Genomic DNA, 23,086 nt, shown 5'->3' with positions numbered 1-23,086 from the left:
TGATTTTAACGTACATTTTTGTTATATTAGCTTTATACATTAAGAAATTTAGTTCCAATCCAACCAAAATTATTAAAATAAAAATACTGCAAAGTACAAAATTATACTCGATCCCATCCTTTTCATAAGATGGAGAGAGAGAATGATTTATTTTGTTCTATTGATGAGACATGTCATAGATTTTTTATTATGAATTATTTTTTTATTCTTATTAAATGTTAATGAGAGAAAATCTGATTTTAGAATATGTATATTTAATTGGAGTAAAATTTAAGACTCTTTAAATTTTTAAATAGAGTTAATAAATTTTAAAATTTTTAAGTTTCAATTAAATATGTTGAAGTGATCACTTATAAATTATAAGAAAGTATGTGGTAATTTCCCTTATAGTATATACTATATGCCTAGCTTCCATGTATTGTTTTCACACTGGATCTTCTAAACCTAAGTACTGTTTTAGTATGCAATTAAGGAAAGATACGCCTCTCTTAAAAACTAAGTTATTAATTGGGAAACTTGGCATATATGGTCTAAATTTAACAAATTTAATTTAAATTAATAGATATTAAAAAATCATAATTATTTTTAAAATAAAAATTATCCTGTATTTTACTATATTTATGATCATATATTTTTTTAAAAATCATTATTCAAATATTTTAATACCGTTTAATTTTAAAAAATTATAATTTTTTAAGATCATTTATTACAAATTTCCCTACAAGTCCAATTCAACAAAATAGTAAGATACAGCCTTGTAGAGCCAACTGTAATATACCAATACAGCTAAATTATAATCTTACCATTGATCATCTAGAAATAAATAAGTAGATCAACCCTCAACCTAATTCTCTAAAACCCCAAACGTTACCCAAACGAAGAACCAACACGCACTCACTCCCATTACGCCACGTGTCATTGCCAACCAATACCGAACGCCCACGTGAACCGCAGCCTCCCTTGGAGAAAAAAATTAAAGTCGCGGATTAAGATTTGTCGTTGTAGGTCACCTCTCTCACACCTCTCTATCACCTTCTCAAGTAAACGCATAATATATCGCCTCCATTAATATCTTTCCTCCGCACACACACATATATATAGATGCAGATAATTACACAAACACATTCCAACAACCTTGTTAGGCTGTTAAGTCACGTATCTGATCTCTCTCCTCTTTTGCATGTTGCTGAAATTATAGCCCGAAAGTTTGTATATTTAACCTTAAAGTTCTTGAACTTGCAGCACTTTTCATTTCATTCAAACATGTTGTCTTGTGGAGGAGAAAATGAAGGATCGCAGAGGAGAAATATAGTGTCGTGTTTTCGTCTGGTTGAGCCTGAGGATCCACCACGCGCCGCCGCCGCGGTGATGCCGACTCTTGGACAGTTTTTGAATTATTACGGTGACGTTCGGAAGGAGGAATCCGGTGATGGTGGTGACACGCCGGTGCAACACGCGCTTGATATGACAGACGTCGGACTCGAGGCACAGTCGCTGCCTTTCGTGTTGTCATTCAGTAACCTAACTTACAGCGTGAAGGTTCGTCAGAAAATGAGCTTCTCGATGCTTTTTCCCAAGTTGAAGGGAACGGCCATGGCCGACGACAGCAGAACTAAGACTCTGCTAAATGATATCTCCGGCGAGGCACGCGATGGAGAGATACTCGCAGTTATGGGAGCTAGTGGTTCTGGGAAATCGACTCTGATTGATGCCCTGGCAAACAGAATTGCCAAAGGAAGTTTGAAAGGAAGAGTGACGTTGAACGGCGAGGCGTTAGAATCGAGGCTTCTGAAAGTGATATCCGCGTATGTAATGCAAGACGACCTTCTCTTTCCGATGCTCACAGTGGAAGAGACTCTGATGTTCGCAGCTGATTTCCGATTGCCTCGCGCACTCTCAAGATCCAAGACGAAGATGCGAGTACAAGCTCTGATCGACCAGCTCGGTCTCAGAAACGCCGCCAAAACCGTCATTGGCGATGAAGGCCACCGCGGGGTGTCCGGCGGTGAACGACGGCGTGTCTCTATCGGCATTGACATAATCCACGATCCCATCATCTTGTTTCTCGATGAACCAACCTCAGGGCTCGATTCCACGAGCGCTTACATGGTTGTGAAGGTCTTGCAGAGAATCGCCCAGACCGGAAGCATCGTGATCATGTCTGTGCACCAACCCAGCTCTAGAATCCTCGGACTCCTTGACAGAATGATCTTCTTGTCACGTGGACAAACAGTGTTCAGTGGCTCACCCATGCAACTTCCGATCTTCTTCTCCGAATTCGGACACCCAATACCAGAAAACGAGAACCGAACCGAGTTCGCTCTGGACCTGATTCGCGAGCTCGAATCCTCACCCGGTGGAACAAAAAGCTTGGTCGAGTTCAACAAGTCGTGGCAGGGCATCATGAGTAACCCTAGAATCAACCACTGTAAGATCAATCAGAATGATTTGTCTCTGAAAGAAGCGATTAGTGCGAGCATCTCGAGAGGGAAACTAGTCTCTGGTGGGGCGACAACAAACAGGTCCAACAATGTAAGCCCAACTTCCATGGTTCCAACGTTTGCGAATCCATTCTGGGTTGAAATGATGAAGCTTTCGAGAAGATCAATCACGAACTCACGTAGAATGCCGGAGCTATTTGGGATTCGATTGGCTGCGATTTTGGTAACTGGGTTTATTCTCGCAACCATGTTTTGGCAATTAGATAATTCACCAAAAGGGGTTCAAGAAAGACTCGGCTTCTTCGCCTTCGCCATGTCTACCACCTTCTACACCACCGCCGACGCACTTCCGGTGTTCCTCCAAGAACGATATATTTTCATGAGAGAAACTGCTCACAACGCTTACCGCCGATCATCCTATCTCATATCCCACGCGCTCGTATCACTACCCGCACTGCTCATCCTCTCACTCGCTTTCGCAGCGACGACGTTTTGGGCGGTGGGTCTCGACGGCGGATTATCAGGCTTCTTGTTTTACTTCCTCGTCATCTTCGCTTCGTTCTGGGCCGGAAACTCCTTCGTCACCTTCCTCTCTGGCGTAGTACCTCACGTGATGCTTGGTTACACAATAGTGGTTGCTATCTTAGCTTATTTCTTGTTGTTCAGTGGGTTTTTCATTAACAGAGACAGAATCCCAAGTTACTGGATTTGGTTTCATTACTTGTCTCTGGTGAAATACCCTTATGAAGCTGTTTTGCAGAATGAGTTTGATGATCCAGTGAAGTGTTTCGTGAGAGGGGTTCAAATCTTTGATAACACACCACTTGGGGTGGTTCCAGGTTCCATGAAATTGAAGCTATTAGAGAGCTTGAGTAACACCTTGGGGATGAACATCACGAGCTCAACATGCTTGACCACTGGTTCTGATATATTGCAGCAGAATGGGATTACACAGTTGAGTAAGTGGAATTGCTTGTGGGTCACAGTGGGTTGGGGATTCTTGTTTAGGACTCTGTTTTACTTCTCGTTGTTGTTGGGAAGTAAGAACAAGAGGAGGTAATGACGATGATAAAATCATGGCTTTGGGATTCTTTCTTTCTTTTTTTTTTTTATTGTTACGTTTGTAATTTGTCTTGTAATAAGTGTTCATGATCCGGTACGAGATTACCAAGTTGTAATATTCATTTGAATTAGTTAACATGAACAATTATTTATTACTTGCTTTGGCATCCATCACAATATTACTTCAATTGATTAAGAAAAATGGTTCAGCGAAGCGTGATACTATTTTATTTAAAGTTTAACTCCATTTTGCGTCTCGCAAGTCACTTTTACGATGGCAGATGACCTAACCTTTATATATATATATATATATATAACTTTGACTTTGTGTAAAGTCAAAGTTTATATTTGACATTTCACAAAACATGCATGACAAGGTGCATGTTGGTCATAGAGAGCAACCTTGTAAAATACTATTTCAATTTGCGCCTATTTGCGATACTAAAATTCCACTCTAGGCGTTGGTTAAAAAAAATAAACAATTTAAATTGTCTTTCAAGACTGAGAAACTAAACTAATCATTAAACTCAGTGATTCAAATTATGGCTAAATCAAGATTAACCCAATTATTATTTTTTAAAAATTTTAAAACGATTTCATTTTAAGCCGGGTAAAATGGAAAAAATTTATAAAACCCATCCCGTCAACTTGTCCAAAACTCTTGACGAGATTGGTTTACTAATTTATTGGTTACTAGTTAACCAAATTGGGTTTTAATGTGTCTTCGATATAAAGAGTGACCTTTGCCTTTCGAGTCATTGGATAAATTCATGTAGCAGTTTTCCGTGATTACATGTTCATCAAAACTGATTAGACAATCTAGACCTGTAATCATGGTATGAATTCTAGTCAGAGACTTCAGGATAAAAGAACCTTCAGGATACACACACATTCATAGAAACTTCATGAGCCTCACCTCAAAAAGTCGGTATTCAGAATGGCCTAACTGACTGTAGATTTGCATGAGTCTCATGTGGTAGCAGTGTTTTGGGGGAAATCAACCAAAACAAGCTTGCATTGATGTCAACGTTGGGCTACTCAATTTTCACTGTTTAAACGATATTTCAGGGTTTTAGTCCGTGACATAACTGTTTCACTATTCTTGCCTTCTACGTCGACCAGTGCTACAGCATTCAACTTCCTGCCCAAGCTACGCTAAACACTGATCAAACCAAAAAGTAAAAGTCTTACCACACTAACCACTTCTTGGTTTAACTGTGATAAGCAAATTGCACCAACTTAATCAAATATCTCGAATTTGAGCTTTGGGAATGCAACATTAGCCTTGATCTCATTAAAATTCCCTCAACTAGACGTGATGTTCCACACACATCAAAATCACATCTGAGGACCGAGACAATAAAGTACTGTATGCCTCTTCCCTGTCAATATCAGTGTTATAAACTTGACTTAATATACACCTTTATTTCTTTCATGTATTGTTGGTGCATTCAAAACAGCTTTTGAAGTATCTAAATCTATGAGATTATACACTACACTACAGAAAAGAGGAAAAAAGCCATATGGTGTGGGAATCAAATGAAATTGAACCCAGGATCTGATGGAATATTTGAGAACCGCCCCGTGCCTTTTCAAAATTGAATCAGAGAATGAAGATGCAATCGCTTGGCACTTGCTATAGGGGCGTTTGAAATGAACTCCAAGTCTAGCCAGTGAATTTGTTCATTTTAAACCAACTAGTTAAACTACTCTATCTGTCCACTTAATGCAGCTTCCTCAGCTTCACCATCCAGTTCCTGCTCCACACCTTTAACCTGTAATTGCACCATCAGAAGGGGTCAAATGTAAATTACCAATTTCTAAATCCAATAACCAGTTATGAAATTGAACTCCAGAGATTAAAAAAACTGAAACAACTTCCAAGACTCAGATAATTGCTTCTTGCATGGTGGTCAAAATTGACATTTATCTTCTAAAATTGTACAAGTTTAAGAGTTTGGGTTAAGAAAATATATCAACCACACCTAAACCAAGTTTTCAATAAATTCGTAAGCTCCAAGCCGAGTTAGGTGATGAACAACTAACAATGGGGCTTGTTTCATTGGTTTCTGATATATATATATATATATATATCACAAAAGCCCAGCTTCCTCCCCCAACTCTACAGCCTAAACCAGACAAGCCCTAAAAGAGGAAGATGGCTTGCTTAAACTTTTTTGAATATACATTATATATATAAAGGCTGCGTTTTCCCCGTAGAATACCCTCAAAATCTCTCTGCCCAGATGTGTTCCCCCCTTCACAGTGCAAGGCACAGCTCTGCAACGTCTCCCCCAACCCATCCACGTCTATGCATGTTTCTATGGACATGAACTCAAAATTTACACAAGAATATGGTCATAAAAGACAATTTGCCTTTATAATGCAGTATGATTGTTAGAGGCAGAACTTCATGCTTGGTACTCATTTTGATCAATACAAGAATTTCATGATAAAAAAGTTATTAGAGAACTTATTACCTCTGGTACATAATGCATCAGCATGTTCTCAATACCAGATTTCAGCGTCACAGATGAACTTGGGCAGCCACTGCATGCTCCTTGCATTTTAAGTTTCACAATTCCAGTGTCTCTGAATAAAAGAGAATATTAATTAAATCTAAGTAGAATAATATTCAGTATATAAATATATCCCTCCAGCTTTCATTAAAATTCCTTCAAACCAGCAAAAGGGAGCAAGAAGGACTTACTCATCAAAACCTCGATACTCAATGTCCCCACCATCATCTTGCACAGCCGGTCGAATACGAGTCTCCAATAATTCCTTGATCATAGCAACTATTTCAGAATCATCCTGCATGGAATCCATGTATACTAAGTTTAGTCTAGAGCGTCTCATATGTGGTTGATACATATTTATCTGTCTGATCAAATATTCCCAATGGAACTTGGAAATGTTACAGCATGTCTCACAAATTGGGAAAGTCTAGGGAGAAGAGAGAGAGATCAGAGATGCTCATCTAATAAGTACAAATTTATGAACAAAGAGATTCCGTTGATAAATTTTAGTACTAATTGATATAAAGAAAGAAAGAAAGAATAAAAAAAATACAAACAAAAGAATGAAAAAAGAAAATACAATCCAATGAGACTTGTTCGCAGTCTTTGTCCCAATTGTAGACATCAATTCTATTTTGGTGCTATAATGATTAATAAGATGTGGTTACATTGCTCCAAGACACGGTAGCAGAAGAGGGTGGAGGAAGAAAATCATAACTGAAAACAAAAGGTTAAAATGACGTACAGGAGCAGCCAAGCAAACAAATAAAACCCTTGCCTGCATCATATACAAGTTTAAAAAAAAACACCAGTAACAAATTTTTTAGTCTTAGCTGATCCCTTAGCTAGCCTGGATGCAATAAATAATATATACCTCAACCATTCATCAGTTAGAAACAAGATACTAGTGAAATTAAAAAAAAAAAAAAAAAAAACTCATTCACAAAAAAGCAAGCATTCTGTTCTTGTCCAGAAATATATATATTAGATTTATATATATGCATAAAGCTATAGCTCTTGAATTACTCAATAGCAGATGTTTGTCTAATCAATACACGACGGAAGCCTGAGGTAAAGGTTTGCCTCAGAGCAGAAAATTTAGGTACCTCAACTTGTGACTTCAAAAATGATTAGCAGAGTGGTAGTCCTGGATTTTATAATACACAGATCAACAATCCTTGGTTCTAAACAGCCTTCAAACTTCCAGAATCCTAAGCCAGAAACTGAAAGAAATCCCCTACACAAAAGACCCAATAGACTAGCTTAAAAGGCACCAAAGGCGAGCAGCAGATTGGAGGCGTTGCCTGAAGCATACAGGCAATAGCTTCTTGAGCCCATGCCTTGGCAACTAGAGATGTGCCTTTTTTTGGTCAAACATATTTCATAACTAGATGTGCGTGATTCAAATGCCATGAAATAAATTACTTTTATTTCTCTTATCTTTTCTTTTTCTTATTCTTTTTCTTTTTTTGGTTTGGGGGGGGGATGGAGGTGGGGAATAATCAAAGAAAGACAAAGAAAGAGTCAGAAAACAGAAGGGATGGAAAAAAACAAAATTTTCTTAGCCTTCTGGTTGACCTATAAGAAAGGGAGGCAAACGAAAATGACAGCCTCACCACACTCTCAAAGTATTGAGCGTCTAATAGATCTAGTCAGCTAAGCTTATCAGTATGCAATAAAATACCAGAAGACAAAGTACTATCCAGATTTGACAACGTCTCATGTCTTAAAACGGAAGGCCAAAGAAAGATATAAAAGGAAGAAAGAATCAGCTCAAAGCATCTGAACTCAAATATTAGCATATTTACTTCTTGAATAGCTGTATCCATGGCTGCTGCAGATTTTGAGTCCAAAAACAGTGGCTGCCCTGATGAATAGAAATCCATAATTGCTGCGAAGATCTCAGGCTTCAGGAGATCCCAAGAAAAATCATCTGATTTTGTAACAGTGACAAAATCTGATCCAAAGAAGACCCGACTTATACCTGCATTATAAGAGTTAGATTACTTCAAATTATTAAGCCTCTTAGTGCTTGATAAGGAAGTGCCGACTAAGATAAAGAGATTTCCTTTAATGAAATCCTTTCTAGGGAGCCATAAAGAAAAAGCAGAGGGAAGGAAGCTATTTAACCACTAAGCAAGTTTCATAGAAAAACTGCAAGGATATAGGACTCCATGAATTAAACCATAGTCATTCAGATACCAGAAACTCTGATTAAACAAACATATATTGTTGACAGATCCTAAATAACCTACCTCAATAACAGATCATGACATTCCATATTAAATTTAATTTTTAATAAAAGGTTTTAATCAATTATCTATATTTCAATTCACAATTTTTCCTCAAGGCAATGTAACCATGATGAAAGCTCCAGCACAAGAAGCTTCAAATTAGCACTTTGGCACTTCAAAGCTCAAGCTAAAGTTCACCAAGGTCCAGGGAAGCCTTTGTTTTTTTTTGGAAAGAGAAACATAAATATTCTAGTTCATGGATTTGCAACTGTCTTAGTTATAGCCATATAGGAATTTAGGTTTTAATTTAAAATGCTAGGGATTTGTTATAATTAGGATTAAGTGACGTGGAACTTTCAGTCCAACATTTCTATCCAACCAGGACCAACTTGCTGCATCAGTCTATTAAAACAGAGGTAGTACCTGGTGCCCACACAAATTAGAGCTACCATGTATTCTATTCTATATTGCTTCGATTTTTCATTCCCTGTTTCTATCTCCTCTCTTCTCCTTCCATCCCTTGTCCCTCTTTTACTAAGTAATTCACATGCCACATTTTTGTGCCAAAATTGATTTCATTTGGAACCATTGATCCATTTTTAGTGGGGAGACATTTGAAGCAAATAAAAATAATGAAGAAATCACTCACATCAGCGACACTGACTGCTTAGATAATGCAATTTTTGCAGTTGGGGCCAGAAAGAGAACCATACCATCTATTCCAAAAAGTGCTTTTGCTAATGGAGAATTCATGGCAGAACGAGCATTTGGAAAGTCTGCACTTCCAACTTCCATAACAGGCTTCCCGGGGTAAAACATTAATGATGAAGGATTGGGAGTGGACTGTGTTTGGATAAACATAGTCCTCTTTTGCCCTATCAAACAAGAAGGGACAATCATTTGATTGTACTCAGCAACCACAGCCAAATGTCAAAAAACTTCATACATTGACTAGAAATAAAAACTAACAAGAGTAGTCTTTTTGTGTTGTCTAAAGTGAAATGATGACTGCCTTTTAGTAAACACCAGAAACCAATAACTTGCCATAAAATGAATATCCTGGTTCAACTTAATTAGATCAGCCAAGTGCATACATGTCATTCAGATTTAATAAAAATCACAAACAGAAAAATCATATCTACTTTATCTGCAGCAATCTCCATCGAACCCTGTTTTCTCTTCAGCAGCAAAGCAAATGTATAGAAGAAACTCAAACGACGCAATGGAGCTTGGTTTTCCTTTTTATCGTAGATTAAAGCCCCAGAGACCAGAAAGTCACTTTTTTTTTTTCACTTTTTGGGCACCCTTTTGCAGCCAACAAAACTTTAGGAAGTAAAAAAGCCAAAGAAAGTCCCATAATCTAGTTTATTTCTACTTATTCCTGAAGAATTACAATTGCCGCCAACAAAGCAGAATGCATTTATGATCCCAGAGAACATCCATCAAAAGACAAAAACACACCTCCAAAGAGTGTCCATTTCTTTCCATATAAAGAATCTACAGAGGAAGATTGCAACGATGAAAATCCATAGGTAGACAAAGCATGTCGGCTCCCTCGAAACGACGTCGCTGATGAGGCAAAGCGAATGAGACGGCGAGGTATCGATACAAGGCCATGTTCATTCGCAGCTGCCTTCGATGTTTGAACCTGAAGAGCTCGGCCTGCCAATCGCCCAAAGCCCCTCATACCTGATGCTCTGAAATCCCAAGCCTCGTTTCGGCAAGAAAAGTGTTCTTCACAAATATAGTAGGTTCGGTTATTTTAGTTCCCTTTTTATTTAAAAAAAATTAATTTTTTAATCCTTTAATTTTTAATTAACTTATAACTCAATTATGATTCTACGACTTAATCTCTCAACTTTTAATTACCTATAATTCGATCTTATTTTTTATTTTTTTAAAATTTTTATTAAATAAAAGAGATAAAAAATGCTCATATATTATTCTAAAATACTTCTCCTCTTATTGAATGATGTGAAATATAAACTAGTCATTATTGATGTGAGATATAAGTTAACATGAAAAAAAATAACAAAAGTTCAAGATTAATTTATAAATGATTCAAAAATTGAGGAATTGAGTCATAAGTGAGTCATAGTTGAGGGATTGAGTCATAGCGGATTATAGTTGAAAACTGAGTTACAAGTAAATTAAAAATTGAGAATTAAAAAATTAATTTTTTTTTATTTTTTAAAAAAGGTTCGGCTCGTTAATTGTCTTTTTTTGTGTGGTCATTTTGATTTATTTTCTTAGTGCGATTTAAAGTTTAAAAAACTAAATAAATCAAATCAAAACGAAATTATATTCTTCCTCTTTTTAAGAGTTTGTAAATTATATATATTATTTGAAGATAAAATAAATTTTGGTAATCATTTCTCTTTTGTATTTTTTTCATCATACTTGTAATTTTCTACTTTGTTGTTGTTTATTTATTGTTAGAATGTATTTCTGATTTTCTACATCTTATCAAAATTTGTAGAATCGAAATATGAATGCTAGCGGTTTTTATTTTCAAGCGTGTAGATGCCAAATGTTTTGGCGTTTAATTTTTATATTTAAAACTCAATTAGTTTTTTCTTGAAAGAATTTTAATAAAAGCCCTTTGACCATACTTAATTATATTTAAAGCTCTTAAATTTTTAAAATTTTACTACAATTTAAGGGTTTTGATTTGATATTAAATTTTGAAAAAAATAACAAAATTGCTCTACTGCATTTGTTCATTTACTCATCGAATGTTATTAATTGCCTTACTTACTTGTTTATTTCTCTGAAATGAAATCAAGCAAAAGTTTGACAATGAACAAGTGAAGTAGGGCATTGAACAAGTGAAATAAGACAATTATAATAGTCCATAAACAACATATAATATAAGAATCAACAAGTTATCTTAAGATGATTTAAATATCTAAAATGAAATAAGTTAAATAGAACAACTAACAACATTTCGCAAGTAAATAAACAAGTAAAGTAGGAAAGTTTTGATATTAATTTAAAGAAGGGGCAATTTTGTCATTTTTCTCAAAAATTTAATACTCCCTTTGTCCCAAATTATAAGACACTTTTGAAGGAGTTTTCCGTTCCAAATTATAAGGTACTTTAAGTATATTAAAGTTTTATTAAATGCACTAATTTCAATATTATCCTTTCTCTCTCTATAATTAATTTTTATCCTTTCTCTTTTTAATATATTAAATGATAGGTATTTTTAAAAGTTTATATTTTTATTTTGAAAAAAATATTGTTGTTAAGTATATCTAATGAGATTTATTAGTGAATGAAATTTCATCTAAAAGTGTTTTATAATTTGAACAGATGAAGTATCAAATTAGTATCTTTGAATTGCAGTGAAATTTTAAAAATTTAAAAGCTTTGAATGTAATTAAGTTTATTCAAGGGTCCTTTATTAAAATTTTCCTTTTTACCTTTCAGTTTGTAAAATTATTTTTATTTTAGGTATAATAATAGTTAAATTTTAAAAATTGAAAATGTTTTTGAAAAATTAATTAAAAATATCAATTTAAATAATCACAAATTCAGAATTTTAATTCCAGATAAAAATTTAAATTTTAAAGGTAACTCTCATATTATACTTGATATTTATGTTTGTAAATATTTAAATTAATATTAATAATTTATTTTAAAAAAATTGTCAAGAATTTAACTATTTATTAATTTAATTTGTTAAGACCTAACTATCATTCTCTCATTAATTTATAAAAAAAAAACTTATAGGACAGAATGACGAATAATTTATATTTCCATTTGCCTGAGTTTTTTGTTTTTTAAAAAATGTTCAAGGGCACTTCATTTCCATTTTTCTGTTTCTTATCCTTGATAACGGTAGAATACTCCCACTTATTGACTGCATAACTTCTTCGATGTGGGAATGGGTCCATTAAATATAACTTCACCGTAGTGACTTGTTTGCTCAGGAACATTTTTTGAAAGGGAAGCCTTTTGCCTCATACTTCAAAATAGCTATTCTAATATTGAATGCGTGCAAATTTACTTCACACAAAAATCATTAAAAGGTCATAGTAAGTAGAAACACCACAAAAGAAATGCAGAACTGAATCAATCTATGCAGTATGCACAATCCAAGGGGATACACCACATTGACACTCGATTATATTGACGAAACTTCAAACTACTTCGTCTTACTTCCCGTACACGTTTTAATGAAACCAGAATAGAAGCCCTGCGTGCAGACAAATTGACCATGTGAGGTCAGCGGTCTGTCTAACACAGGAATTTCCAGACAACTCAGATCAGAAACTTTCAGTAGCTTGGAGGCGCAAAACAACAAGGCAGGATTCACAATTTCAATAATTATTCTGGCGTAAATGTGTATATTTATGATACATACGCTTTGACAATTTCTCTGTAGTTGCAAACTAAACCTGTTCTGGGGCAGGTGATCATACCATTGTTCTTGTTAGCCATCTCTTCAAGAGCCTGCAAAAGCAAAGCAGCAAAATGAATTGAAAGAATTATATACAGGTCCCATACAAAAAAATTAATCACCACAAGATTTATTAACAACTGAACTAAGGTCAATATATTATCAATGATTTTAGTGCAATTGTTAATGGACCATGTGATAATTAATGTTATTGTGTGAGATTTCAACGTAATTCTCCCAAATGAATTAGCCTAACAGCAAAAAATAAAAAATAAAAGCTTGATGCATAAAAAGCCCAGAATAATAGGGACCTTAGCGCTATAGACATATCCATTTGGCAAGACTTGTGGAGGGTTCCCTGTGTCCATTAGCTCCTTGGTTATGTAGCAGACAAGCTTTGAATGGTGCAACTTGGCATAAGGTAAAGCCAAGGCCAGTTTCTGGAAAGATTCCTGTGACAAAGGGTCCTCTTTTGTGCAATCATCCTTGTAACAGTATCTTAGTAAAGTCAAGGGGAAAAAAAATGCACAATAGACAGCAGTGAATCGTACATTATACGCATGCGAATGCAAAGATAAGAAATGCATTGTGCAAAATTTCAGTATGAACCATGTAATCATCCGAGGGAAGAGTTAAAAATGAAAAGCATCAAGCATGCAAGAGCCATACTTTTGACAAGTTATGGTAGGATTAGATTTGTCAAACCTTAAACACTAGCATATAAAAAAATGAACTTAATTTGTCAAATATACCTTCGCCAATATTATTCTAACACAAGATAAAAAGATGCAAGAACAAATCTCAAAATAGAATATGGATGGAGACCACAAATCCAATAATAGGAGTTCGGTTTAAGTAATAATCCTGGTTTTTTTCCAGTGAACACCACACACATTAAAATATATGACTGTTTAGCTTGAAAATTTATGCTTAGGTTTCATGGTCGACAGCTGACAGATGGAGGTCCTTCAATTATAGGTTAAAGATGAAGGAAATCAACTACATATTTGCTGCAAATTGTACATGGATACGGAGTCTTGAGAGCAGAAAGGCCGGCTTGCAAATATATATTGACCAGAGGCTCCAAAGTCATGCCATTTAACTTAAAGAACTCTTGTTTAAATTGGTCCACTAGATTATCCCATTGCTTTGGCTCAAATAAGACCTGGAAAATATAAGGAAGAAGTCAAGGAGTAAAATGCCAGCTCCAAAAAATATAGGCTAAAAGTTTAGGGGGGAAAAATGAAGGGGAAACCAATATAATATCAAGCCAAACGTGGAGCAAAGAGAGAATGCAGTAGATTCACCGAGGTTTTATCATTATCCTGTTGACGAGTCAGAATGTTACACATTTTTTCTAAGAAATATTCATATGGACCTCGTATCATACAAAAAGACAAATCAACATAAATTGACTTAAAAGTACTTTGAACAGAAATATAAAATCCTTCATGCCCCATATTATAAAGAAAATGGAGAGGTCTTTACCACAACTTTGAAGCATATTATTCAACAAGCTTTATCCCATAAGTGGAGTCAGTTATATGGATTGTTTGATGCTATTGTACTCTATCATTTATTAAAATTTTAAAAATATTATTAATTAAGAGATTTCAGTCAACAACTTCGAAAAGTATTCTCTTTATTCGTCTTCTACCCTCTTGATAGGGCTTAAAATTATTAATTCTACTCTCCTCACAGGTGCATCCTATGGTCTTCTTTGTACATGTCCAAATTATCTTAACGATTTTCTACCATTTTTCCTTCACTGGGTGTGATGCCTACTTTTTCCACATGCACACATTTTGAATTTTATCTTTACGTGTATGTCTGCACATCTATTCAACATTCTCATCTTTTTTACTCCAACTTTATGCTCTTGCTGTCTTATTAAAGCCCGACATTCAATATCATATAATATCGCTAGTCTTATAGCAGTTCAATAAAACTTTTCTTTAAGTTTATTAGGTACCTTACAATTGCAAATAACTCCTTTAGCTTTTCTTCCATTTAACCACCTAGATTGTATCCTATGTTCAACATCTCCATTAATTTTCCCATCATGTTAAATAATAACTCCCAAATATCTAAACTTTTTCAATTGAGGTATAATCTAATCTCCCAATTTCACTTCCAAATTACTACTCACTGACCTCTTATCAAAATTACAATTTAAATATTCTGTTTTACTCCTCATCAAGCCAATCCTTCTCTCCTTTCCATACCCATTTCATCAAAATTATAATTCATTAGAGAATTCTTACAAAATGATGATAATCATATAAGGAGGATATTGGAAGGGTTAGTACATAATTTATCTACCAATGTCATACATACGAGCAAACAATGCCATGCTTAAACATATATACTTGCTAACCAAATAATGTTAAATACCGTCAACATTGGAAGAACTACTTATGTCACTGATGCAAAATTTGCTTAGAAACAAGAAGGGTAAGGCTTACCTTGTATGTAGCACATTCAGTATCTCTTTTAAAAGCTAGTGTAGCCATGGCTCGCTGCAATTCTTTCAAGTGGGTGGCAGCCCATGGTGCAAGATATTTTCGGGCATATTTTATGGCCTGTAAATAGTTCTCAGCCCGTACCATCTCAATAAATTCTTGAAGTCTCAACTGAAGCTCCAATTTACTCTGTTGTCAATAAACTTTGCATTAAAATAGCAAGCATGCTGCAACACCTCAATTGTGCAGCGCTATTATTAATGTACTCGTGGAATGTTATATGGGCAGTAATTCAAAGAAGGCATTAGCAGAAGAAACAAATGAAAGAGAACACCAAGCTGTTTTAGACATTTCGTTTTACAGAGGAAAACCATAAAGTCTGTAAGAACAAAAAAAATATTATTTATTAGCATTCAAATCATAGGATGTGCCAACGACTTATCACAATCTCACAACTTTCTCACATCTTGTTACAAAGAAATTCACTTGTTATCCCATTAAGTGCCCTGGTAAATGAATTTGCTAGTTGATCTCCTGTTTGAACATAGAAATTGCTAATCATGTTCAGTTGAATTTTCTCCCTTACAAAATGATAGCACACTCCAATATGTTCGTTCTTTTTATGAAAGAGTGGATTAGACAATACATGCATGGGCATGACTGTGTAATTATCGCAGCATAGCTTCATAGAAAATACTGCCTCTATTAGAGGTAAAACACTCTTAATGGGTTACTGACGCACTAACCAAGAACCCAGTGCATCATAAATTTTGACCTAACTATCATACACACTATTCTATGCTCCACCTCAAGCTGCAAACTATCCAAACTTCAGCTTGTTACAAAGAAAATTAAATTAAAATTAAAGCAAACAAAATTAAAACCTAGACAATGGGCCACAAGCAACATAGCCACATAATCTCAATTCAAGAACTTCAGCAGCTAAAATTTTATCTAACAATCTCCTTGCTACACATCAGACAAACAGCACTCAAAATTCTTCAACCAGCTTGATAGGATCCAAAATGGGTAGAGAGAAATAAGGAACATAAATCTCTATTAACACATGAAATTAGAATCTAACTTCATAATATTACTAAAAGAACATAGAACTGATAGAAGTAAATAGAAGGAATAAATCGATCATGATGATATAAAACAAGAATCTCATTCTATATTTTTTTAATAACCACTGCTTAGGAGAATCTCAAAAGGGCCAAAAGTCTCAAAAATCTGTTTTATTCATAATATGCTTGCTTCTAAGTTGCTAAACATATTTATAATGCTAAATACAATTTAAAATAACCAATAAGATCTAGATAACTAGATAATTAAATAAAACTGAATAAAATCTCCTAGAATCTATATCTATATAAAATACTAAATAAAATCTAAAGAACTAAATATCTGAATAAAATCTAAATAACTAGATATCTGAATAAATATATAAATATCTAAATAAATATCTAAATATTTATATAAAATCTAGATAACTAAATACCTACATAAAATCTAAACTATATTATTCAATAGAAAATATCTAAAATAAATTAAAAATAATATTTATTCATAATATCCATCTTCCCAAATCACCCATTATTTCAAAACTCTATTATAGCTTCTCATGTATGGCAGCTACTTTAATATTCTTATAGTAGCTCCTGTCACTTAGAAGTTTTTCAACTTTCTTCTCTCTATTCATCTCAACCTTCTCCTAATTGTTTTTGCAAAAAAAAAAAAAACAAAGGAGAGAGGGAACTAAAGGAAGAGAGAAGGAGAGACTAAGGCCTCAGTACTACATCAGGCTCTTTTTTTTTTTTGGCATACAGTTCTAGGAATACACTAAGAGATGTATATATATTATAAATACTACAACAACAACAAAAACAACATGCCTTATCCCACTAGATAGGATCAACTACATGAATTGTCCGACACCATTATACCCTATCATCAACCAAGCTCAAGGAATATTATTAACCAAGAGATCTTGTTCAACAATTTTCATAAGTGTTTTCTTCAGTTTTCTATTCATCTTTACAAGACTCAAGATTATCCATTTTACTCTCTTTATTAGTACTTTCCACGACCTTCTTTGTACATGTTCAAATCATCTCAAATGATTTTCTATCATTTTTCCCTCAATAGATGCCATGTCCACTTTTTCTTATATATGCTCATTTCAGATTTTATCTTTTCATGTATGCCCACACATTCATCTCAACATTCTAATCTTGGCTACTCTAATTTTGTACTCTTGTTATCCCTTAAAGCCCAACATTAATTATCATACAACATAATTGGTCTTATAGCAGTTCGATAAAACTTCCTTTTAAGTCTATTAGGTTTCTTTCGATCACAAATAACTCTTTTAACATGTCTTCATTTAAACCACCCAGCAGCTTGTATCAGAAATTAATAACAAATTAAAGCATAAAAAAATAAAAGGAAGATATTGAAAATAAGTAAGAAGATGAAAACAAATATTAGTTTGACTATTGCAGAAAATTCCTCATGTGAACCAACAATTTTGACCATTTGGGTTGCACAATAAGGCACGCACAACTCCAATAATTAGGTCTTCGATAAGAAAAACTCAGAATCTTTATTCGTTACAACTCCCTAGGTTGTACCTAAAGCTTCATTGCTATCTTCACAATACTAACTCAGATAAAAATAACAATTCACACTTCGAAGGAAAGAGCTCAGCTCATCTACACCTTTCCAATGCTGGAGCTAATGAATACAACGTCTTGCTCCCCCAAAGCTAAGAAACAAAGCTTCCTGAATTAGGAAAATTTCTAAAGCACACATTCTAAGAAGGCACCTACCTGCTCAATATCTAACCCTTCCATTAATAGAATTTGTCAAAACATATCTCTCTTTGCCTGGCCCAAACTAGTTTTCATAATTTTTCAAACAGCACCATAAGGTGGATATCATTCCTTCTGGTAAAAATCAATCAGGAAGTTGGGGTAGATCTTGGAAAAAATGCAGATAAACACATTTTTCATGTATAAGGAAAAAGAATATATGTAGAAAAAATTATTAAGAAAGTCAACTACCCACAAGTTACAAATAAGCCCAAACCATTGTACAAACCTTTGACTTCTTCAGCCTTGACTTGTTCTCTGCACACCATGCCAAGGCAGGTGCAACATCCTTGTTTCGTAAAGCATCAATTACCACTTTTGCTTCCTGGAATATATCAATATCAACGAGATTCTGATGCACAAAAATTGAACATAGCCACTGTCAGATCCAAAGTTACACAAGAAGCAAATCGCAAGCTACATACTACTCTGGGAAGAATTACAGGAACATGATATTTGCTAGCACTCATGATGATCACCATATTCATCACGACAAATAGATTTTGAATGCTCCTCAAACATATATGTAACTTTATTTGATATTTTACCCATCATATGTAAAGGATCAAACTCCGATGATAGTGATTCTAAAGGTGCTTCCATAAACTGAACTTCAGATTTATCATGCCCACAGTCTCCTACATCAGCAGAGGAAATAAAGCTGAAATTCATTTTTCAACTTTTGGGAAGGAATTCATAATACCTGGAGTTTCCAGTTAGTTCTATGAACATTGAATTTACTTCTCCAGTGTTAGGGGCAGCATATGCATTTTGAGTATAGACAAAAGAATTACAATATCAATGACATTCAAATTGACACCAAAGTAAAAAGATTCTTAAAATGGGGCCAAATATAGTGTGGCCAGCCTCACAAATAAGTATCATGATTTTTAGATTTACATGATGGCTTCTGCAACCTTCAAAATGATAATGCTCCTAAGGTGGGAATGAAGGATTTATAAGGACAGGATTTCTCAAGGAAGTTCATGCTTGATCTTTACTACTTACAAACAATGAGTTTTCTTTTAAATCTGGATCTAGAAGACACGCATCATCACCAAGTGAAGTCACCAAAGAATTATTTAGAACTTTTCTCCTCCTCCCCAACCCCTTTCAATCAAAACTCCATTCCCAAATGTCAAAGATATATATTCTTGGCATCGCGTACTAAAGCATATTAAACATAAATTTCCTTGGCACAGCTAGCAAGTTGAATACAACACATAAGAGCTGCTAGGTCTGGTTTAGTGATGAGGGGTATGGGCAGTTAGTCAAAGATCTTGAAAGGTGTTTTAGCACCAGAACAGATGATATGCAGGTCAGGAAAAAAATAAGGAGACTTGGATATAATGAATAATCAAAATAATTATCGTTTGATCTAGATATGAAAAATCCCCAAGATAACATATTCATTGATTCCTCAAAAACATCACATTTCACTACAGATAACACAAAATAAAAGAAACCCATCTTCAAAGAAGAATCTAAAATTAGAAAAACTACCTGTATCTTTCTGCATTCAGTAAGTTTCACTGCTGTGTCATAATATGACATTCTCAACATGTAATCAACAAGAATCCGGTTCAGATGTGTGCCATTCCACTCTGACATATTTTCTTCAATAGCAGATTCTAAGTGATCAAGACGTACACGACACTTTTGTGCTTGCAAATGCTCCACTCGATTTCCTTCCTCCAACTTAATCCAATTTTGAAATGATTATCATCATAAGTAAGCTTATAGGAACAAAGAGTAACCTTTTTACAACGGGACAATCACCAAGGGATGAAATAAAATCACTGAAAATGGGAAGGACAAAACATGATGAAAAATACTACTACTTCATCAAAAAAAGAAAGAAAGAAAGAAACCAACTCCTCAACCATTTAATAACCACATTACAATTAAAACATTTGTGTCATTCGTGATGCATCAAAGACTTCGCTTGTCCTCAAATTGATTTATAATTTTAAATCACAAGCGCAAATTAGCTCCAAATCTGGTCATATCTTGGGACTTCTAATAATAAACACATCAGACACAAAATCTTTTGCAACTGCACTGAAATGTCGAAAATAAAAAGCCCTTAACTTAGATCATCACTTTAGAAATCAATAAAACTGAATGAAAAAAGAAAAAGATTCACTCTTCGCAATGTCAGAAAAAAAAAGAAGATGAAATTATGCACTTAGCATAACTGAGTCAAATTCAAATCAAGATTTGCATGAGCAGTTACCTTCCTCTTCAAACCGTGTAGTTTAGAGACAAGAGAGTTTAGGCGGTTGACAGCATCACCAGAGGACAAATTTCCGTCAGTGGTGACATCAGAAACGCCGGAGATAACAGCAGAGATCTCTTTCTCGGCGACACGGTGGTTAGCTCGGATCGCCTTCTTGTAGTGCTCAAAAGGGACCCTCAACAACTGGTGCTCAAGCTTCAGAGACTCGGTCAGTTGGGCAAGCCTTGGCGAAGAACGAGATGCGTCGGCTTCGAAGATGAATTCAATTGGAACAGAATCATCCATTTCCATTTTGGGAAGACAGTGGACAAATGAAATCCAGATATCCTACATGCAGTCAGCCCTCCCGCGTATTGTTACAATGAGATTATAAATTTTTAGATATTTTTTACCATGTTTAAAATTATGATTATTTTAAAAATAGGAAAAACATTTGTAAAAATTTTTGATAAGGTTTTCAAATCTAGATTTGTGTAAAGCAATCGCATTAGCAGGGATTATTTCAGCAAACAATTAAGGGAGTAACTAGAAATTATATTTTAAAGGAAAATAATTAAAATTTTTTTTAACCACTAAGCTACCAAATTCCTTTAATAATATTTGAGAGTTTTTTTTAAGATGAAATGAAATAAAATAGAATGACTTTGAAATTATTTTTATTTTTTTTAAAACATATTTTAATAATTAAAAAATAATTAAAATAGGTGTTTTTTATTTTTTTCTTATTCTCCAAAACAGTAATTCTAAAATATCTGAAAGTTATTTCTATTTTTTTATTTTTTGAAATAATATTTTATTTTTTGGTTTTCTAAAATATATTTTAAAAACATATTATCAAACAAATTTTTTTTATTCTAAAAAATAAAAACTTTTCTCAAAACAGATTGTCCAATAAGTAAAAGCCTTATGCTATTATTTGAGAGAATTTTTAATAAAAAAATGAAATAACTGAGGTGGCCTTTTTAAGTCTTTTTTACTATCTTAAACTCATTTTTGTTAAACCTAATTTGAGGTTTGAGTATGAAATATTATGATATAAATAATATTATTATAGAATAACCATCTTCCTCCTCACCTTCTCTTACTCTTTCTCATTTTAAAACTGAAAAATATAATTAGATCTAATTTAAATATATTAATTTTATAATTATTATAAAATAATAATTAAATAAAATCATTTATTCCTTTAATAAACCTACCAAACAATAGAATGATTTATTGGCTTCCACCCAATCTCATTTCACCCCATTTTATTTAATTAGAGGTTAATGGATAAAATAGATTCTGAATTCTTACTTAAAAAGTGTCCTAAACCTTGAACCATTAAAATATGTAAAATAAATTCTAAACTTTTAAATTTGTGACAAATTAAATCTTATTGTTATCTTTTTTTATCACCATTACTGTTCACTGTGGGCCACAATTAATTAGCACCACAGACTCAAACATATTACGCAAGTAGTATTTTAGACTTTAAATTTTAAAATTTCAAGCAAACTATCCCTAACATTTATGTATAAAACGTTGACTATTATGTAAATTAAATTAGTCTCGCATGATTTGCGTGCAGTGAATGCATCGTTAATTGTAGCAAACGACTCATAATTTTGTGAAATGACATTTTTTGTACTTTTTTGTAATGTTTTTTAAATAATTAATATCTCATGCTTCCATATATTCTATAATTTTGATTTAATCTTATTTTAATATCAAAGAGTTTTAATTAATCAATTACTTTGGGTTTTAAATTCGTTAATAAAATTGTCGACTTTTGTATCCATTGTCTATAAAACTCTATGAAACTTAAACTTTTTTTTAAATAGGATCCTAAGTTTTCACCATTAAATAAATAAATATTATTTAAAATAAGATTAAATCATATTATAAAGTATACAAAAGTATAAGAAACTAATTGTTTGGAAAACATTGCAAAAAATTGGCAAAAACGTCATTGTACAAAATTATGGGTTGTTCGTTGCGGCCAACGATGTATTTACCGCGATAGCTGAGACTAATTTAGTCTGCATAATAATTAACATTTCATACATAAATTATGGGAGTGATTTGCTTGAAATTTTAAAATTCAGTGTTTAGGATGCTACTCGGATAATAATTTAGAATCTGTGGTGCTAATTAACTACGGCCCACGTAAACAGGAATGATGTTAAAAAAGATAATGGTAGGTTTAATTTGTTATGAATTTAAAAGTTTAGAATTTATTTTATACATTTTAAGAATTTAGGATCTAGGGTGTTTTTCGAGTAAGAGTTCAAGATTTATTTTACTCAGGCATTTCATTTTATTATATACTTTTAAACATACCCTGAATCATATAATGTAATAAATGTGTGCATAAATTAATTTATAAGCTACTGGTTTATAAGATGGATATGACTTATAAAAACATTAATTTAATTTATTATTTTATTAATTTAAGAAGAATAGTTTGTAATTTTTTATAGTTTTTTAATTTAAAATTAGTTCTTGTAATTTATTTTTTAAAATTAAATTTTTATAAATTGATCCATTTATTTCTTTTGAAGATTGAAATCTTTAAATTTTTTATTTTTAAAAAATAAAATTTATCACTTTTATAATTTTATTAAAAGATTATATAATTTTAGAATTAATTATACATTTTTTATAAATTTAAATTTATATAATTAGATTATGTCTTATAAAATGGTAAAGGGAGAAGATTTAATGAACTCAATTTTTTAAAAATGATTAGAAGATACAACTTTTAATACAGATAAAATCTAAAGGAGATAAGTAAATAAAATTACTTAAAACAGGGGAGAATGTTTTAATATGTCTTGCATTGTGATGGAAGAAGGTTTTTAAGTATTTG

The 23,086-nt window shown here is 33.2% G+C and overlaps 3 protein-coding genes across 3 annotated transcripts; 1 reads left to right on the top strand and 2 right to left on the bottom strand.

Moving 5' to 3' along the window:
- The first annotated feature begins 1,124 nt into the window (after positions 1–1,124).
- Positions 1,125–3,745, top strand: LOC129308725 (ABC transporter G family member 6-like). The gene has a single exon (XM_054950059.1). The coding sequence runs from the start codon at positions 1,264–1,266 to the stop codon at positions 3,499–3,501; it is 2,238 nt and encodes a 745-aa protein (XP_054806034.1). The 5' UTR covers positions 1,125–1,263; the 3' UTR covers positions 3,502–3,745.
- A 1,015-nt stretch (positions 3,746–4,760) lies between these two features.
- Positions 4,761–9,987, bottom strand: LOC129304212 (nifU-like protein 4, mitochondrial). Its single transcript, XM_054943907.1, has 6 exons — positions 9,718–9,987; positions 8,970–9,131; positions 7,831–8,006; positions 6,214–6,317; positions 5,984–6,095; positions 4,761–5,278 (listed from the first exon to the last, which is right to left on the bottom strand). Exons 1-6 carry the CDS (start codon positions 9,941–9,943, stop codon positions 5,210–5,212), a joined length of 849 nt encoding a protein of 282 aa, XP_054799882.1. The 5' UTR covers positions 9,944–9,987; the 3' UTR covers positions 4,761–5,209.
- Positions 9,988–12,314: 2,327 nt separating this feature from the next.
- Positions 12,315–20,576, bottom strand: LOC129319722 (protein MAEA homolog). Its single transcript, XM_054964805.1, has 7 exons — positions 20,233–20,576; positions 19,500–19,694; positions 18,226–18,348; positions 15,127–15,312; positions 13,693–13,826; positions 12,973–13,159; positions 12,315–12,714 (listed from the first exon to the last, which is right to left on the bottom strand). The coding sequence occupies exons 1-7, from the start codon at positions 20,524–20,526 to the stop codon at positions 12,613–12,615; spliced, it is 1,221 nt and encodes a 406-aa protein (XP_054820780.1). The 5' UTR covers positions 20,527–20,576; the 3' UTR covers positions 12,315–12,612.
- Positions 20,577–23,086: the final 2,510 nt, after the last annotated feature.

This window comes from Prosopis cineraria, unplaced genomic scaffold (genome assembly GCF_029017545.1).
Source record: "Prosopis cineraria cultivar Desert tree isolate PC_DT_omini unplaced genomic scaffold, ASM2901754v1 PC1, whole genome shotgun sequence".
In the NCBI taxonomy this organism is placed as follows: Eukaryota; Viridiplantae; Streptophyta; class Magnoliopsida; order Fabales; family Fabaceae; genus Prosopis; species Prosopis cineraria.
The sequence above is the reverse complement of the archived record's forward strand: the minus strand, read 5'-3'. Positions and strand labels throughout refer to the sequence as shown.

Excerpts from the sequence above, each read along its gene's own strand:
- LOC129308725 (XM_054950059.1), top strand. The coding sequence starts at position 1,264 with ATGTTGTCTTGTGGAGGAGAAAATGAAGGATCGCAGAGGAGAAATATA.
- LOC129304212 (XM_054943907.1), bottom strand. The coding sequence starts at position 9,943 with ATGAGGGGCTTTGGGCGATTGGCAGGCCGAGCTCTTCAGGTTCAAACA. Across the intron at positions 6,318-7,830 it reads TGGATACAGCTATTCAAGAA|GATGATTCTGAAATAGTTGC; the intron begins GTAAATATGCTA and ends GATTCCATGCAG. Across the intron at positions 5,279-5,983 it reads TGATGCATTATGTACCAGAG|GTTAAAGGTGTGGAGCAGGA; the intron begins GTAATAAGTTCT and ends GTGCAATTACAG.
- LOC129319722 (XM_054964805.1), bottom strand. The coding sequence starts at position 20,526 with ATGGAAATGGATGATTCTGTTCCAATTGAATTCATCTTCGAAGCCGAC. Across the intron at positions 15,313-18,225 it reads CAAGGCTGAAGAAGTCAAAG|AGTAAATTGGAGCTTCAGTT; the intron begins GTTTGTACAATG and ends TATTGACAACAG. Across the intron at positions 13,827-15,126 it reads CTGAATGTGCTACATACAAG|GTCTTATTTGAGCCAAAGCA; the intron begins GTAAGCCTTACC and ends TATATTTTCCAG.